The sequence below is a fragment of the Vanacampus margaritifer genome, chromosome 19, assembly GCF_051991255.1.
Source record: "Vanacampus margaritifer isolate UIUO_Vmar chromosome 19, RoL_Vmar_1.0, whole genome shotgun sequence".
Taxonomy (NCBI): Eukaryota; Metazoa; Chordata; class Actinopteri; order Syngnathiformes; family Syngnathidae; genus Vanacampus; species Vanacampus margaritifer.
The window spans coordinates 10,185,490-10,205,413 of NC_135450.1; the positions used below are offsets into that span (position 1 = coordinate 10,185,490).

Consider the following 19,924-nt stretch of genomic DNA (forward strand, 5'->3'; position numbering starts at 1 on the left):
CAGGCAGCTCATAGCAGGGGAGCCTTAAGGGGGAAGGGGGGGGGGCTTGGAGAGAGAGAGAGAGGCTACTTCCACGGTTTATTGTCTGAAACATATGTATTAGCTGGAAAAAGCGCTACTAGCCTACAGGTAGTGATAAAAATTGTGCATAAATGCGAGCAGATGAACCCCTCAAGTTATTACAATATGTTGCAAAAGGCAAACATTACTGATGCTAGGTTTTTGAAATGAGTCCAGCCCTTTCTAAATTGAAGATAAATATATTTTTACAACTGGGCTTCTTTTTTTCTTAGAAACTAAGCAAACGAGTCTTATCCTGTCCTATCCACAAAGGAAATGCTGCATCATATCTTTTCCACCTTTGTTCAGTCTTTTTCATTTTCTCTGTGACAATCACACTTTTTCCTCTTCCTTTTCCACCCGTGTCATGTCTTGTCCCCTGCAATTTGTTGCAAAGAAACTTGAGTAGAGGAAATGCAGTTCAGTGACATGACATTAATTAAACGTTAGCAGCTGAGAGCAACTGGGTGTAAAAAATTACCGACTCATGATTCATTGCAACCTTATGATGTCATCAACCCCCAAGAAAAGACATCCCTGGTCATATAATATACATGTACAATCTTTGAGATCAGATGTTGAATCCTGCAAAGTGATGAACCCGCATACGATCCCAAAGCGCCTGACTGTCGTGTTAACACGTAGTTTATATCCCCGCATTGAGGCTGAAGATTCCGATGCGCGCGTCAACACTCTGATGGATGAATGGCGCGAGTGCGGAGCGTTAAGTGGCGGGGTTGGGGGGGTGTGCAGGTGTTTAAAGACGTCCAGATGTATTCTTGTGTCAGCACATCGGCGCTTTGCCGCCTTCCTGCCTCAGCACATGTGACAAGAGCGTGACAGGGACGCGTGACAATCCGTCAAAACTAAGAACTTGCTGACGTCGATAGCAGTCATGGCACGCCTCCGACGCTGAATAACAATTGTGTTCAAGTGGAAATTGCTTAAATTGAGCAGGAAATCTAACAACATGGCAATCCCATGCCAAAACCAAAATGCTGGTCTATCTGTTAGTGTTATGTTATGGGTCCTTAAAACGTTTTTGTGAGTCCAGGGATAAAACGATATTCAGCATTTTGTGAATATCAGCATCGGTGTTTTTGTTTTGTTTTGATGGCTGATATATTAAAAACTGTTATTTTTGCTCCGCCGGGCGCTTTTCGCCATGTTAACTCTCATAGCTAGTTTCCAAATGTTCATTTCAAGACGGCGTTATAGTAATGTTAATTTTAGCTTGAATTTTTCAAATTCAAAATTTTTTTTTGCTTATCCTCCCCTGGAAAATAAGGAGAAAAAGGCAGAGGAAATTCCAGTCATACACGTATAATAAACCAGAATGGCAGACTTGCTTTTTGTTTCTGTTGCGGCATGGGAGCTGAGTTATCAAACTAAACTTAAGAGTTTTATGGCGAGTCATCAAATTTCGCCACTTCAAATTTTTTGCTATTTAGCATTGTACATTTATCTTTATGACTCAATTTTTTTGCTTTTTTGTTTGAAGGAACCTAGGAAATTGCCAAATTGACCTTAAAATGGCTGCTTCCCACCAAAAGGGCAGACTTCCTGTTTGGTTTACATTGGGTCCTTGAGACACATCCACAAAATATTATGTTGCAAAGAGAAACTGGCTCGGGGAGCTGAATTTTCAAAGTATTTTAGGGACTTGATCAAGCCAATTTCACTTCACAGCAAAATTTACCGAATTCTTCTGACCCACCCTTCTAATGTCAACGGTGTAAAATAACCTCATGTGCGTAGCATTTCTTCCTCAGGGGGAATCAGAACAGGCGCACTTGCTGACAGCTAATTTAGCGGCTTTCATGCGCTTCCGTGTGATTGCCACCATTTTTAAAATACGCCGCTGTATTAAAGAGCCAGCCCGGCTTGTAATATATGCACGACGCTGAGCTTTCACGAGTGTTAGCACTGACACGTCGCCCAAATTGACGTGCAAATAAATGAAAACGAAAGGCAGCAAATGTCATGCATGAATGTTGCTCAGTTAAATGTGAACATTGAGATGTGTGCCACAATATAAAGGGTATCCCAAAATGTGACATAATTTTAAATCTGATTAATGAACAACTTAAATAAGGTTCAAGAGTTATGATTCTAAACTGCAGCAATTTAAACAAATGGATTGAGATTTTATAACTGATTTTGCTGACATGTGCACTTATCAGTAGTCCAGTTTTGTAAACTTGCTTCTGTCTATTCACAGCTATGTTGTTAGTTTGGAGGAGTTTACATCAATGTGGGCGAGCTTTGAACTAAAGAAACTGCAAAAAAAAAAAAAATCCATTTTAGAAATAATAAACACTAATTGATCAAATCAGCCACCCTGGAAAGTTCTGTTGCTTGACAATAATACCAAATCAACCAACACAGTGCTCACGCAACATATTTGTACAAACAAGCACCTGCTGTGTTTGTATTCGCTTCATATATTTTTTTTCCCCATACACGCTGAAGTACGCCTTTTTGCGTCGTGATCTTCTAGTGCAGCACCAGCTTCCCGTGAGTCACCGCGACAACGGCGTGTAAAGGGCTTAGCGCGAGGTAGGAGGGGATGAGAAGCACCCCTGATGTTTAAGCCGCCTCTGCGCCCCGGCACACGTGTGCGTGCGCCCCTAATCGCTCTTGCTTTGTGTGTGCGCGTGTGCACAACGTCACGACTACTACGACGCATCCTCCGCTACGCCCACTGAAAATGAAGCTAATCTGATGCGAGGGAAATGGGGCAGGGAAAGCAGCAGCTCAGATCCACCGCCGGCTCCCTGTTAGCATCTGAAGCCGAGGCTTTTTGTGTGCGTTATGGTAAAAGCCTGGAAAAGTTCAAATTTGGTAGAAGTCAAACCTTGAGGACAAGTTCACAAAGGAAATGAACAAAGAAACCCAAAACCCTTCATGCTTGTTTTACAGCTTGGGTCTTGGATGCTTTTTTTTGTGAGTTATGATGCCAAATTTTCTAAATGAGTTACATGGTTTTTGGTGAGTCAAGCATGCAAACATCCTCCACTCATATGAAATGACAAAAATCATTTGACGTTGACCCCGCTTCAAATTTCATAACAGTCAGACAAAATCTCTGACAAGTCCGTCTTTGAAGGAATGCCTGGAAATGGCCAAAATGGCCGCTTCAAACCAAAATGGCAGAGTTCATGTTAGCTTTATCATATTAGCATGAGTCTACTCAAGATAGACATGCTTTTCATGTTGCAAAGTGAAACTGGCTTCTTTGAAAAGTAGCTACTACCAGCCTAATAACTTAGCGGCTAGCCGCTAGCCGCTAATGCTGGGAACAGGTGCTGCATTCTACCGTGCCTACATTCTGCATTAAACTGTTTTTTTTAAGCGTCCTTAATTAGCATTTAAACAGAAATGTAAACAATTTAAACTTGAACTAGGCTCCGAATTCCAATTGGGAAGATGAGTCAAGACAGCCGCCGTGCCACCTTGCACTACCACAAACTTCAAAATAAAAGCATACCAAGGTATTGATGTCCTTGTATTAATCTATTTGAGAACATTTTATTTTGAGTCGGCCTTCTCACTGGTGTGTTACCGTCATGCATAGCTTTGCTACAGCTCGCTTGACTGTCTTCCCAACCATGCACACCAAATAAATGGGTACTCGAGGCAACAAAAAAAAATGCTTGGAATTTTTTGAATTACTCAAAGGCTCGTTTTACCCGAATTTGTACCGTATATAAGGGGGGGAATTCAACAGCGACTTGTGTGACTTGTAGCATGTAGTGTAAATCCAGCTTGATGATTGCTTGTTCATTCATTGCAAGTGATGATTGATTTCATACTTGTCCCAAAGCCAAAAGAATTGAAATTGTGTCCCCTAATGAATTTCAATTCATTCAGTTCTCAGACTAGAATGGCTGAACTGAAACGGAATGCACTCCCTTTGTTATCGGCCTGCCACCATCCTTCCTTTTACTTATTGTGGTTACCGAAGGTTTTTTTCCCCCCCTCTCGTAGACCATCGTGCGGGGGAACCGACCCCCTAAAGATGCGTCCATCAACGGCCTGCTGGAGGAGTTTGACAACATCTCAGTGACGCGCTCCAATTCACTGCGCAAGGAGAGTCCGCCGGGCGCGCACCAGGCAGGCGCCGGATCCAGGCCCTCGGCAGGCGCCCGTCCCGGCGGGCCCGAGGAGAACGGCTTCGGCCACTACTACTCACGCTACTCTTGCGACCTCGATGCCTCCGGCAGCCGGGACTACGCTCTGGACAAGCCGGGCTTCTCCGCCGATAGCGAATGGGCCGTGGGGCGGCATTACCGTTTCCCCAAGCACAACGGCCACTCGCACCACATCCGCAGCCCCTTCTACCCGGACGTCATGCCCCAAAAGTCGGACTACGGCAAACTCCCGCCGGATTATCACGCCTACCTGGAGAGCAAGGGCCGCTCCACGGACGAGGTGGCTTCCACGGTGGGGAGCGGGGTGGGCTCCAGCGGCTACTACCGGGCGTCGGTGGGCGGCTCGTCCAGTCAGGACTACCGGGATACGTCGGTGGGAACCCCGTCTCGTGCCTCGCTTCACAGCGAGCAGATCAACTACCCGGACAGCGAGTGGAGCTACGGTGGCGTGCGGGACGACTACGACAAGAGGCCCAAGAGCTCGTACGTGATGCAGACCAGCCCCACGCCGGCCATCAGGCAGCGGTCCCGCTCAGGCTCCGGGCTCCAGGAGCCTAATGTCCCTTATGCGGCTGGTGGACCCTTCAAGAACCCTGCCCAGGCCCACCCGTACAGCTCCTACACGTACCCACGCCTGTCTGAGAGCCTCGGCGCTTCACAGACCATCAACAAGGTAATCACCTTGTGTTTATTCATATGTTTGCAGTGGGGAATATTTTGAACGTTAGCATTTGTCGAGAGTGGCTTGCACGTAAGACTAAATTGTGACTGGCAACCACTCCAGGTGGTACTTCACATTTTGACCAAGCCAGCTGTGATTGTCTCTAGCTCACCTACCACCTTAACTCATTCAAACCCCAAAATATGTAAATACGTTTTTTTAATATGTTGCCCCTCCCTCCCAAAAACGTATTTATACGTTTTTTATGTTTTTTTTAAATGCTAAAGCATACAGAAGGTTTTGATACAGCTTCTGACCTGAAAAGGTCGCTTCAAGCAACAGTAGTCATTGCCAAAAATGGACAGCAGGTGACAGCAGAGTATAAGAGATCAGCCAAAGCCATGTGAATAATGACGAAACTTAGCTCCATGCTAATGTGAATTGCTGCAAAACAGAAAGATACATATATGCTTTTTTCCTGATGAAAGAAGAGACTCGGATCTTTCTTTTGGTAGGTTCCATGTTTTTATGGCAATAGGACACAAAATTCTGTGGACCTTGCAACATCAGTCAAAATCCAGTAAAACAACTGGGAGCGAAGGAGGTTGCTTCAGTGAAAATAACTGGGAGTGAATGAGTTAATTAAGACAAGCATTATTTAAAAACTTTTTTTTTTTTTAAATCGATGATCGCTGCACTTAAACTACAAGTGTACCTATTGAAGTGTCCAGTGAGCTCCCTATTCGGTTTCTTTGTACACTCACTCTTTGTTTAAAGAATAGTTTGTCCAGGCTCCCTGCCGACATTAATGGACATCTTTTCGATCCTTCTCTGCAGTCGGGATCAATTAGTGCTTTAAAGCATCGAGCGCACGGCCGTGACATACCGAACACGAGGAGAGCGGACAGAAAGTGAAGTCGAAGTTGAACAAAGGAAGAGGGCAGGCGAGGTATACGACAAAAAGAATAAAGAGACATCCCAGAGCAAGACTACATTCAAGTAATAATATGCTGCATTTTAATGGGGTTGTTATGTAAGAGCACAATGAGGAACGTGCTCCAAAAAGAAGGAACAATATATTGGGTAGAAATATGAAATGATTTGATGTAGCTCTTCCATAGACATAAATATAAATTGTTTTACTGTATTGTAAGTTGAAAGTTCCACAAGAATGTGAAAAATTCTAAAAGCATTTTTTATTAAAAAAAAAAAATCTTGCAGGAAGGGGGAAAAAAAATGCACTTTTTTTTTATTTTAAAAAACGTTTATTTTCATGAAAATAAAAAATAACTTTTTTTTTTAGGTTGATAAAAAATTTCAATCCCGAGTCCACGCTGGCTGTCAAGTCAGACTTAAAAAAATAAATAAATAAATAAATTGCCCTTCCGTGCTATTCCACCTTTCTGCGCTTGCTTACGGCCAACGACAAGACACTCTAAAGTCTGACACCCCGGTCCACAAAGTCAAACTTTGGTGAAGGAAATAAAAAAAAATGCCTCCAGTCACAGCCAACAGAGTTTACTGTAAATTCAGGTTGCAATTGCGTCGGAGCAGGGTTCTAATTTTTCATTTAATTAGTTTTTATTTCATTTTGACTTCTATTTTTAAATTCAGTTTTTTTTAATGAGTTTTGAGCTTGTTTTCAATTAATTTTTAAATTGCTTTGTTTTAGTGAAATTGTAAAAAAAATATATATTGTGTAGTAAAGTTAATGACCTTTCTTCTGTATGCCAGCAATACAGAAATAAATATATTGAAAAGAAGCCCTGAAAGCTCATATAAGAAATTAATTGACAAACAATAAAATTGACATTTTTTCTACAATTATAGTTTGATTTATAAGCAAAAAAATCAATTTTAGTTATATTTTTAAGGTCTCTCATTTTTATTTAGTTGACAAAAATTTTTCTCAATTTTATTTTATTTCTTTAGTTTTCGTTAACTAAAATAATCTTGCTGCGAATAACCCTGACATGACCGAAGTTGCATGAGTTTTTATCAAGTAACGGAAGGGGTGACTTCTGTCGGACTCCAGTGTGTGCCATTTGACGCAGTTTTAGCCCCCCCCCCCCCCCCCAAAAAAAAAAAAAACAGGAAACCTGAAATTGCTGAAAACGTGCTAAGTATGTTGTACTCAGATGTGTAGGTTAAAAGCGGTTTTCACAATTATTTTTAAACATACTTTTAATTTGAATGTATTTACAAACAAATCACTGAAATCACTTTTCAGGTTCTTTAAAAGTGTTCTTAAAACTATACGGACACACTAATAAAAGTTGTCCATTGTCAGTTAACTCATCTAGATGATGTGACTGTACTTATCCGCCATCCCACTTCAGATGAGGATTTTCTGTTACAAACTGAGGCCAACTGCGGCATAGCGCTTGTACTGCCACTTTTGGAGGGCTTGCAGTGCGGGCAGGAGGTAGCGATGCAGTCAACCTGCAACGGGAGGCGGGGGCTCGGTCCTTATGCTCGCTCTTCCTTGCTCCATTAAGGCTGCCGCGCAGCGTGATGGCATCTGCGGCACTACCACCGTACCGTACCTCCTCCTCCTCCTCCTCTTCCTCCACGCAGCCACGAGTCCAGCAGGTTTGCTGATGTGGATCCCAGGGCGCCTTGATGAAAAAGCATTTAACCTGCACGCTTCACTAAATAGATGCTCGTAGGGAGAAAAAGAAAAGGTAGAATGCAAGCCATGCAGGATTGGACTGCAGTCGGAGTAGTAAGAGGTAGAAGGTCGTTTTCTCATTTGTTTGCTAAACCAGGGGTAGGCAGAGTTGTGCTAAATGGCCACGTTTTGAGTTTTAAAATGGAGGTATCGGCCAGGTGATGGTGAAAAAAAAAGAAAAGGAAAGCGTGTATGAAAAATATGGGAAAATAGTTTAGTTTCATTATACTTTACATGCATACATTATATTAGATACAATACAGTCAGCAATTATTTACAAGAATATATATTTTTAATGTACTGTATGAGTACAAATTTTTATTTGACTTTTTAATATTAAAGTCAATTATCACTTCAGAAAAAAACTGTTCATACAATTAAAACACCAATTATTATCTGTATAAATTAATAATTGTATTTTTTTAATTATTGGAATAAATAAAGTTAAATAATATTAATGTATATTTTGCTCATATTTGGTCATCATTTACAAAAACTATTTAATGAATTATAAATAATATAATACATTGTCATTAATTTTATAATGTAAAATTTATTTATATTTCTTCAATTGTAAATGAATTTACCAATTATTTTATTAAAATAATTTAAAAAAAATAGTTAAGTGTAAGTTTTTGTTAATGATTAAAAAAAATCAATGGGCCAATTGTTATGAATAAAAAAATTTACAAACATATGTAATTATTTAAAAAATATTATTTTGTAAAATATTTTAAAAATATAGAAACAAAAATGTAAACTAACGGACACAATTAAAAAAAATAAGATAAATTTAAAAAAGAATAGATCCATTTTAATGAAGCAATTTTAAGAAGAAAACCCCCCGAATGAATGGAGCAAAAATGATCACGCTCTTAAAAGTGTGCCATAAATACCTGGCGGTCATTTCCATGCGGCCATACTGCATGTGGCCCGCGGTCTGTACTTTGCTCATCCCTGCGCTAAGTGCTAAGCTCCAAAATCATGGCAATTCTTCTCATAACAAACCCCCTTTGCCTTTTCTCGTGTGTGTAACCAACGCAGCCCCACGCCAGCTTTATTTATCCCCTTTCTCGCACAATAATAAACACACACTGCCCTCTCTCTTTTCTCCCCCTTTTCTCTGCAGCAGCTCTCAGTGACAAATTGATGTTGCGGCACTTTTTCCCCTCTCTCTTTTGCAGCCTTAGCATAAAAGCGGGCTCGACCGTGTTCCGCCGCCGAATTCAATTTCACACTTGAGTTAGGTTGTTGATTACCCTGCCAAACTCAGATTAATGCGCGTTTAACCAACATGGATCAGGAGACCCCCTTTGGCTGACAGCCAGCCAGGCAATGATACAGTGGGAGTGGGAGGGGGGGGGGTGGTTGGGTCTCGGCGTGGACCACCCCCTCCTCACGCTGCAGAGTGATTGATTATAAGAGTTCACACCATGTAATTATACACCATCCCAACACGTCAGGAATGATCCGCCTCCTCTTCCTGTCCTTTCCGTGTGTGTGTGTGTGTGTACTAGTAATATGGTAGCAGATAGGGGAGTTATTAGTTGAGTTCCTTCTTGACACTTGTGTTGTTTTCCAGGAACGCTCAGTTGTGCCCTGTGCATGTTTAATTAGCCAAAAGTGTCACGCCCACGAGAAAATGCCAATAAATGTGGTCTACATCTACTAACTCCAAAACTAACCTTAATGCATATTTAGTGCTTTACCTCTCACAGTCATGCTTCAATGTATTCCATTTACAGTTTTTTTATAATTCACTTATATGAATTACTGAAATTGCCGCATGACCTCCTGCAGGGTGACTATGAGCGTCCATCGCGGGACGGCAGCCCCCACGCCACGGCCGGCGACACCTACCCCCGCGGGCCCCTCAAGCTACCTCAGAACCACGCCAAGCCCCCCGGCTACCCGCCCGTGCACCTGCCCTACCCGCCCATCTTTCACCATTACAAGCCGTCGCCCTACCACCACCCGCCCTCCCAGCCCAGCCCGCCGTACACCCCGCAGGTAAGCTAGCAACATACCGGCACATATTCAAGGTGTTCTTATTTCATTTTTAGTTCTATTGTAGTCACATTTGACTATTTTATTTTTGGGTCGATTTTATGAACGGGTACAGTTGTGCTTGAAAGTTTACATAGCCTTGGGATATTTAAACTTTTGAACACAACTGCTAATGTATAAAAAAGTAACCGTCTTTTTTTGACACAAAATGCTATGAATCGTCACCAAAATTCACACGCACATCTATACTCATGTTAACTTCAACCTCTAAAAATATCAAAACAATTGCCACAGCATTTTGGATTTTATAGGCATTAAGCGTTTAGATTTAAGCTTTTATTATATTTTATTATTTATCTACTTCACTTCTTGTTGTATTTCTGTTATTTTGTATTCCCCCCCAATTTAAAAAAATTATATTTCATTAATTTATGTTAAAATGTTTTATTCTATTTTCATAGTATTGATTTTTTCTGTAGTTAAAATAAATCAACTGTTAGTTTCAGTATTTTTTTTATAATCATAGTTTGTTTTTCTTTTATATTTTTTGTTGTATTTTGTTTATTTTTGTATTTACTTAACTGCGTGCGATATATATATATATTTTGTTGTTGTTTTTTTGTTTGTTTAGTACTTGATTAAAATGTTATTTATGTTGTATTGTTTTTAGGAGTATTTTTTGTATTTTCCTTTAGTATTTTATTTTATTTTATTTTGTGTATTATTGTTTTGATTTGGTTCTGTATTTTCAACTAATTTATTTAGTATTTTACTTTTATTATTATTTATTTATTTATATCATTAATATATATTTATTATATTGTACTATTTATTTTGTGTTAATATTTTTAACATACCTTGCATTTAAAAAAACTAATTTTTAGTATTTATTTTTCCCTATAGCAACTATATGTTCTTTTTCTCTCTCAATGTTTCCCCCTGCAGGGGGCGTACTCCCAGCCATCGTCACCCTACATCCCCCCGGGGGCTTACCCTCCTCCCTCGTGGGGGTCCAGCTCCGACACTCAACCCTCCAGGGTGTCCCACGAGCAGTTCCGAGCTGCGCTGCAACTAGTGGTCAACCCAGGTAACTAACTAGTGCTTGTGATTCTTTTTTCTCCAACTATCACCATAATGGCCAACAGTAACTGATTCACTGCCATAAATCCATTTGAACTATTTCTATTAGTTAAACATTTTTTCCACTTTTGTTAACAAGAGTATGGAAACCCCCCCAAAAATGTTATTGTACATTTAGAATTTTTATATTTTAATCGCTTGATGCCCCTAATTTTTAATAATCTTTTTTTAATTAGGCAATTTTTTTTTTATTGTATTTAATCGCATGACTTCACTAGTTAACTCACAATTAATCACAAATTTTATTTCTGTTTTAAATGTACAATAAATAAAAAAAACATTATAGGTTTTCATACTCTTGTTAACAGAAGTGAAAAAATGTTAAACTAATAAAAATAGTTCAAATGATTTTTTGACGTTGATAACCGTCAATGGCAGTGAATGAGTTAAAATTTATGTTGGCGTAAGTGTTCATAAAAATAAGTTTTTTCGTTGTAACAGGACTAGCTATTGGTACAGTATATGTAAAAATGAAAAAAAAAATCTTTAAAAAATGAATAAATAATAAAATTAATAAACTTGCCCTACTAATAAATCATCCAGTTGATTAATATATATCCATTTTAAAATCATTTTTGTGTATTATATTGTTTTGTGTGGACTGTCTCATCAGGCGACCCCCGCGAGTACCTGGACAGCTTCATCAAAATTGGCGAGGGCTCCACGGGCATCGTGTGCATCGCCAGCGAGAAGCACAGCGGGAAGCAAGTGGCCGTCAAGAAGATGGACCTGAGGAAGCAGCAGCGGAGGGAGCTGCTCTTCAATGAGGTGCCTTTTAGTTATGTTACCTCCACCAGGGCTATTTGTCATAGAAATATATGTGACATAAACTGTGTGTGTATATAATACTATACATAATATATGTAATGTGCAGCAGATGGAGGAGAACTGTTGTCATATTTGCACACATGTTCGGATTTACTCTATCAGGCAGTATCACACTGTACGTGTGTGTGTGTGTGTGTGTGTGTGTGTGTGTGTGTGTGTGTGTGTGTGTGTGTGTGCGTGTGTTTTCTCTGCGTGCGTACGTCAGAGGGTGTTGATTCTGGTGCTAATTAGTTTCATTGTAATCCTCTTAATCCGCGCATGTAATCCTGTTACGGTTAAAACTCCAGAATGTGTTCACAGCGAGATAGCCATTTCAATGAAGAGCTAATATGAAATGACATGTTTCTTTATATATGCTGTGTATGTGCGTGTGTGTAGGTGGTGATCATGAGGGACTACCACCACGAGAACGTAGTGGACATGTACAATAGCTACCTGGTCGGAGACGAGCTGTGGGTGGTTATGGAGTTCCTGGAGGGAGGGGCGCTCACCGACATCGTCACACACACCAGGTAAGGGACTCAACGCACATATTGGAGACAACAGATGTGCTCTCAAACACTACCGAGGCCACTTGAGCAGGTGTGATGCTAAGATAAGAAACTGATACCAATATAACATTTATGCCCATCTGTATAAACGACACCAACAGAGGTGCCAGATCCAGAATGTGAAAACCCTGCCACAGTTTGGCTTTAGCCTCAGGTGCTAGTTAGCTAGGTGGCAAATCCAGGTCCAGAAAGTAAAAACCCTGCCAGTTTGGCTTTAGCCGCTAGAGCTAGCTAGTTAGCTAGCTAATTTAGTTCATACTGATCCCTTGTAAAAAAATAAAAATAAAAATAAAAATAAAAAACACACAAACATTAATCCCTTATTCTGTCAGTGTAATCAGAAGTGGCAAGGCCCTAGACCTAGCTAGCCAGGGAGCTAGTTAGCTAGCTAGCACTAGGGACTAAAGTCAAACAGTGGCAGGATTTTTACTTTCTGAACCTGGATTTGCCACTTCTGATTACACTGACAGAATAAGGGATTAAAGTTGTGTGTTTTTTTTTATTTAATTTAATTTTTTACAAGTGATCAATATGAACTAAATACAGTAGCAAACCGTTGTAAGATTGTAGTCTTAGTATGTGTAGTTAATCGTAAAATGTGCCTGGAGTGTGAATCCAAATGGCTACACAGATGGAATATGTAATGGGGGGGGGGGTTGTTGAGGTGGTCTCCCTTAAAGTAGAGGACATGTGAGCGGTGGAAGAACATGACACAGATGGTCTGTAATGAAGTTTTTCCAAACACTTGAGACTCTTGTTTTTTTTCTTGTTTTTACTCACCAACTTCCCCCTAATTGTCTCTCTGTGTTAATGAGTTTCCACGCTGATTGTTTTTGGTGCTTTAATTCCAATCATTTGTGTGGCTTGTCGGCGCGTGCTAATAACAAGATTGGCTGAGGAACAGCCTGCTTGCACTATGTTCCCTCATAAAGGATTACAAAAGCACTTTGTTCAATTCAACCCAGCTGCACATGATTCAAGGGAGCTTATGTGATCATTTTGGCCTCAAATAACACAAAGTTGTCATGACAACCATACGAGTGCTACTTAAAGCCTTTATAGGAAACTCACTAAAATGAGTTTGCGCCAAAACACATCTAGTTTAGGTGAGCACCAAAGCAGAGTTAGCTTAGCATCAAGAGTTCGTTTAGAGTTAGCATAACTACGCATTTACATTTGAGTTAGGTTAGTTTACAAAGGCTAAATTATTTTAGCCTAATGTTAGCAATGAGGCCATTGTCTTATGTGAGCACCAGACACAGTTTAGCATAATAACAAAAAAGAATTATCATAGCACAAAGACAGAGTATTACCACTAATTCATTTAGCTTAGCTTTAATGGCAGTGTTATCTTAGCTCCAAGACAGTTGAATTTAACATGAATACTAAGTAATCTTAGTTTTGGACCGGTACAGACTTAGCTTAGATAAGCACAAAAACAGAACTAGCTTAGCTTAGCACAAAAACTTGACATATATTATTTTAGAACAACAAAATGATTTAACTCAGGCTAGCTTAGTTAAGCATCAAGGAATTTGTCTTCAGTATTAGTAAGCACAAATAGTTGCGTTAGATGAGATTAGCACAAAAACACAATTGCGTTTTATCTTTAAGGTTTAGGTCATCTGCGTTTTAAAGAGTGTAAACGTGGGTGGTTTTTGTGTTGTTTGTATTAGCGGGGCTATAATTGTCCTTCACTTGACAAGCTTACAAGATCATTAACATGTTTTTGTTTTTTTTGTGTTTTTACAGTTATGATGAAAAACAATTTTCTGTTTCAATGCTCCTCATCTTTGTGTGTGCGCACACACACACACCCATTGACTGTTCATTATCAGAAGGCTCATTTGTCTTATTGCACTGTCAGCGCAAACGCGTGTGACACTTCACCGACTTCCGACAGCGTGTAGTCGACACGCGTCATTGTGCGCCAGTCTGGTTAGCCTGGATGATGCGTTCGCAGCATAACTTTATGCTCGTTGTGACATTTGCAGTAATAGCTCGACACACACACAAAAATTCCACACAAAGGTACACTATAAAAGTTTCATAATACACACGTAAGGCGCCAGCTGGCCATGTGTGCGTGTGTTCATTGAAGCTGTAAATGTGTCCTGTTTGCGCGCCTGAACATCCATCTGGGACATCACAACCACCATCTTTTTTTCTTATATTTCTTGACAATTTCAAATCCTATCATAAAGTACTACTGTATATGACGAGCGTGCGTGCGTGCGACAGGATGAACGAGGAGCAGATCGCCACGGTGTGCTTGTCGGTGCTGCGCGCCCTGTGCTACCTTCACACGCAAGGCGTCATCCACCGAGACATCAAAAGTGATTCCATCCTGCTCACCAGCGACGGACGGGTAAGCGCGCACACGCACGCACCACTATCTTGACAAAATGTACACCGGACACATCGAAAAAGGCTGTCAAGATGGATCTCAGCCAATCAGAAGGCTGGAAATGGAACCGTATGGCTAAAAATGCTAAATGCTAACTAGATAAGGTTTGTGAGCAAAAACATGTGACTTATTGTACAAAAGGTGATTTAGAAAAAAAAAATCTTTAAAATTCACAATTTAAGATTTTAAAAAATTATTGAAGCGAATTCAAGGTCATAAATGGCTAATATGTCAGATTAGCGGCTCCCTCGCCACAAACGAATCGTCTTTTTGATGTGTGCGTGCAGATCAAGCTGTCCGACTTTGGCTTCTGTGCCCAAGTTTCCAAAGAGGTGCCCAAGAGGAAGTCGCTGGTTGGGACGCCATATTGGATGGCGCCAGAAGTCATCTCCAGACTGCCTTATGGGACAGAGGTGACACACATACACACACCTTTTCGTTTGGGCTTTATAGTGATCCATTTTTAAGGGTTTTTACAGAATACTTACTGTAATACCTTCACAGGTGGGAAAGGTGAGCCATTTCACCGATTCACTTTCCAACCATTTATTCAAAGCCTTAACAACTGTTAAACATACACACTAACATTAGAGCTGCTGTTGGCCACAGCTCACACCCACGCGCTCACACGCAGGCCCCGCCTCTTAAAGGTACACGTACAGTAACCGCTATACATTTTTCATCATTATCTTTACAATGTGTCTAAAAGTGCATTTTTAAAGTTTGAATCTGTTCAAAAATGTTCACTGTACAGTATATAAAAATTCTAGGCACACTTAGTTATGATGATGATGATGATGATGATGATGATGGTGTGTGTGTGTGTAGGTGGACGTGTGGTCGCTGGGCATCATGGTGATCGAAATGGTGGACGGCGAGCCCCCGTACTTCAACGAGCCCCCCCTGCAAGCCATGAGGAGGATACGTGACAACCTGCCCCCGCGGCTAAAAGAGTCGCACAAGGTGAGCGTGAGCTAGCCTAGCCAAATGCTAATTACTATTTATGTCCAAAAACGTTGTCGGTGTTCCAGTAGCTGAATGCGCACCGCTAGCCACCTTGCTAATTTCTGTATTGTTTGGTTGAGTATGTGCCAAGTGATATTTTTTTCGTGTCGTACATGTTAGTTGGCATTAGAGGGGCTAAAATGTGTGGCTAGCTTGGTTGCTAATTCTTGAACTAAATGATAATCTAAAAACACGTTTAAAAACTAGTTTTAAAAATGTAAACAAAAATGATCAAATTGAAAAACATAGACAATAAGTCGAATAAAATTATAGAAATACTAATGAAATATAATCTAACAAAATTTTTAATCAAAAAATAAATCGCAAAAAGAAAATGTTAGTGGATTAATACAAATTGTACATGAAAATAATAAAAAAATATGATATGATAGAGAAATAGAAAGCATGTAATCTTAATATGAAATAAATAATATAAATGTAAACAAATCAAATAAAAGAAAATGTAAAAAAAAAATGAAATTAAAAAATACAGAATACAAATGTATTTTTTTTAAAATAGAAACAAAAAAATAAAATAAAAAATAATATAAAAAGAAAAAAATATTGACTGTAAAAAAAAAAAGAAAAAGTTTATCCAAAAAGATAAAGATAATGAAAATACTTTTTGAAAAGTTCAAAAATAACATTAAAAAATGTAAAACTAAACAAAAACAAAATTACAAGGTGAAATGTAACAAAATCAGGTTAGAAATTAAATTAAATACAAAAATAAATAATAATAAAAATTCCAAACATAAAAACCAAATAATAAAAATCTACCCTAAAAAATAAAAAAGACTTTTAGTTTAATCAGCTGATTGGCGTTTGTGGTGTGTGCGTAGGTGTCGTCGGTGCTGCGCTCCTTCCTGGACCTGATGCTGGTACGCGAGCCGTCGCAGCGAGCCACCGCGCAGGAGCTCCTCCAGCATCCCTTCCTCAAACTGTCGGGACCGCCGTCCTGCATCGTGCCCCTCATGAGACATTACCGCCACCGCTGAACACACACAAAACGCCTGCCCTGGTTAACACTCACTCACCTCTCGTAACCGTGACGTAGATTACCTACCCTGCCCCCACCCACACACACACACACACACACACACACAACAACGAGGAAACTAAGGAACTCTGAAGTAAACTCCGGGTGTTTTAAGACACCTTCAAGGACCCGAGCGGACCCCCTAGAGTGTGGGCGGGGCCGCAGAAAATCTCCCCCTGCACATGTATTTTAAGAGCAACTTGTAAGATTGAGTGTACAGTTTTGATAACTTTGAGTATTTGATGGTGTGGTAGCCATTGTGATATGAGCAGTATTCAATAGACTTTCCTACTCTTTATAACTTTTTTTCATTAACAAATACACACACACATATACAGTGTATATATACACACAAATATACACTTAATATATATACAAATACTGTATATATACTGTATATGTAGAAAAATATATTTACACACACACACATACAATCACATGAAATATTCCAAATAATCCCACTTGAACCCAACTGTTACTTCAAAAAAAAAAAAAAAAAACTAAATATATTTATTATTACTACTATCTATCTTTGTAGACAGAACTTCCATTAAACGTTGGGTAAAAAAGGGTAATGTCAGACATTTTCTATGAGCTTTTTAAAATATTTATTTATTTATTGCAATTCATTTTTGTCTAGTGTGGCCTTTTTGTTCTCATTTTATTTATGTTTAAATGATTGAAAATGAAACGTGACGGTCGACAGGGATCTCCTCAAATACACTCAAATGCAATGAAACGGCGACTTCGCTTTGTGTTTTTGTGTCAATACATTCAAATAAACATTTATTTAATATATTCATTTACGAATAAGATTCATAAATTAGATTCGTTATTTTAATATGAATTTGTGAAACGTGCGGTTAAAAATACAAGAATAAAAATATCACTTCATATCTTTAAACAAAGGTGTACACATTTACACCCATTTTTTTTTTCTATACAAGTTATATGACGTACCAAAAAACATTTTTAGATGTAACATGATTAGCTTGTACTTTGTACGATGCAATGCAACCAATAATGTTAATATCAATGAAGTCAAATCAGCATTTTATGATTTGAGTGTAACCTTTCGCAATTGCAGGGAGCCAATGGGTGTCCGCTTAATGCACTTATTGTAGCACACACACTGAAGGAATCAAGAAGAGGAAGAAAAAAAAAGACTTTTTTTTTTTTTTTTACACACAGAGGTTATTAAATGGGGAGGGGAAAAAGACATGAATATGGTTCATTGTCATTGTCATGACATCATCTGGTATACAAGTGTCAAATTTGCCGGCATCCATTTTGACCCATCAGTCACTGTGATATGTAAATACGAGTGCGTGTGCGTGCGTGCGTGTTGTACAGTGCCACAGCATGTCTGTGAAGATGCTTTCAATTAAAACAAACTTCCATAAGAACATTGTCTTTTTGCATGTCTCACTTTTTTTATTTATTTTTTATTCCAAGGCCTCTCCTCTCCGTCATCTTCACTTTTTGTCCTCTCATCATCTTCTAAAAAAGTCCAAAGCAGCCCAGAGCCAAGAAACAAATGGAGAGGGAGGAGGTGTTGTAATTTATGGTCTTATTTGTCTTTGTGTGCTGCGAGTGCTTTGCGGCGTAATGGGATATTGATTGAGGTGGGACAGCAGAGGAGCTTCTCTCTTTCTTTCGGCCATCGACGACACGTCACTAAATAAAACACCGGCACTGGCACACTGGAAATAAATTAGATGCTTTGTTTTGTTTTTTTATTTGCTAAATGTTTTACAGAAAGGACAAAAAAATATAGTTTGATATTAAAATGGTGTATTTGGCGCTCACCATTAAAAAATAAAAATCACTATACGTGGTTGTTACTATACATGGCAAAAAAAACAATCAACACCTTACTATACATAATCTTAAAAAAAAAAAAAAGTTACTATACATGGTCATTTAAAAAAACAAAAAAATAACGCCCTAGTTGTTTTCAAATAAAAACGCCTTACTGTCATTTTAAAAAAATGCCTTGCTATACATGGCCATTAAAAAAAAAAAAAGCCTTACCATACTAGGTTGTTTTAAAAAAAAAGCCTTACCATACATGGTCGTTTAAAGAAAAAAAAGCCTTACCATACATGGTCGTTTAAAAATAAAACGCCTTACCATACATGGCCGTAAAAAAAAAACAAAACTTACCATACATTGTCGTTTAAAAAAAAAAGCCTTACCATACAAGGTTGTTTAAAAAAGAAAGCTTTGCTATATAAACATGGTAATTTTTTAGTCTTACTATACATGGTCGTTTAAAAAAAAAGACGCCTTAAGATACATAGCCATAAAAAACAAACAAAAACGCCTTACCCTACATGGTCGTAAAAAAATAAAAAATAAAATAAAAAACCTTACCATACATGGTCGTTCAAAAAAAAAAACACCTTACCATATACATGGTTGTTTCAAAAATAAATAATAAAAACGCCTTACCATACATGATTGTTTGAAAAATAAACACATTTATTAAAAAAATTTAAATTAAAATAAAAAACTTACCATACATGGCCGTTTAAAAAAAATAAAATAAAAACCTTACTATACATGGTCATTTAAAAAAAAACGCCTTATCATACATGGTCATAAAAAACAAACAAAAACGCCTTACCATACGTGGTTGTAGAAAAATAAAAAATAAATAAAAAATTGACCATACATGGCCGTTAAAAAAAATTAAAACTTACCATACATGGTCATTTAAAAAAAAAAAACGCCTTACCATACATGATCATTAAAAAATATATAAACAAATTAAATAAAAAACCTTACTATACATGGTCGTTAGAAGAAAAAAAACGCCTTGCCATTCATGGTCATTTAAATAAATAAATAACACCTTACCATACATGTTGTTTCAAAAATTACCAAAAATGAAAAACACCTTATATACATGGTCATTCCAAAAAAAAAAAAAAAACACCTTACCATGGTTGATCGTTTAAATTTAAAAAAATAAAATAAAAAATAAAATAGCCTTACCATGCATGGTCGTTTAAAAAAGAAAGCTTTACTATATATCATTGTTCATTTTTTTGTGTCTTACCATTCATGGTCGTTTAAAAAAAAAAAAAGCCTTACTATACATGGTCGTAAAAAATTTTTAAAAAGCCTTACCATACACATGGTCGTTTGAAAAATAAATTAATAAAAAAAAAATACACTTAAAATAAAAACCTTATTATACATGGTTGTTTAAAAAAAAACGCCTTACCATACATGGTAGTTTAAAAAAATAAAAAAAACCTTACCAAGAAGAAGAAAACCAAGAAGTCGGAAGTCCCGCCTCCTCCGTGGCATATAATCCATATGGCTCCTACACCATACATGGTCATTAAAAAAAAAAAAACGCTCTACTAGACATGGTCTTTTTTTCCCTTTTT

The 19,924-nt window shown here is 38.4% G+C and overlaps 1 protein-coding gene across 5 annotated transcripts in view; it reads left to right on the top strand.

The window, feature by feature from the left end:
• The window catches only part of pak5 (p21 protein (Cdc42/Rac)-activated kinase 5), a 56,200-nt gene extending 38,271 nt beyond the window's left edge, over positions 1 to 17,929 (top strand). For all 5 annotated transcript variants that reach the window (XM_077552470.1, XM_077552469.1, XM_077552467.1 and 2 more), the window contains 9 exons: positions 4,051 to 4,887; positions 9,347 to 9,556; positions 10,499 to 10,640; positions 11,307 to 11,461; positions 11,900 to 12,033; positions 14,314 to 14,440; positions 14,767 to 14,892; positions 15,308 to 15,442; positions 16,327 to 17,929. In XM_077552470.1, the coding sequence (XP_077408596.1) occupies positions 4,051 to 4,887; positions 9,347 to 9,556; positions 10,499 to 10,640; positions 11,307 to 11,461; positions 11,900 to 12,033; positions 14,314 to 14,440; positions 14,767 to 14,892; positions 15,308 to 15,442; positions 16,327 to 16,482 (2,022 nt within the window). In that variant the 3' untranslated portion in view covers positions 16,483 to 17,929. The remainder of the gene's footprint in view (positions 1 to 4,050; positions 4,888 to 9,346; positions 9,557 to 10,498; positions 10,641 to 11,306; positions 11,462 to 11,899; positions 12,034 to 14,313; positions 14,441 to 14,766; positions 14,893 to 15,307; positions 15,443 to 16,326) is intronic.
• The last annotated feature ends 1,995 nt before the right edge of the window (positions 17,930 to 19,924 follow it).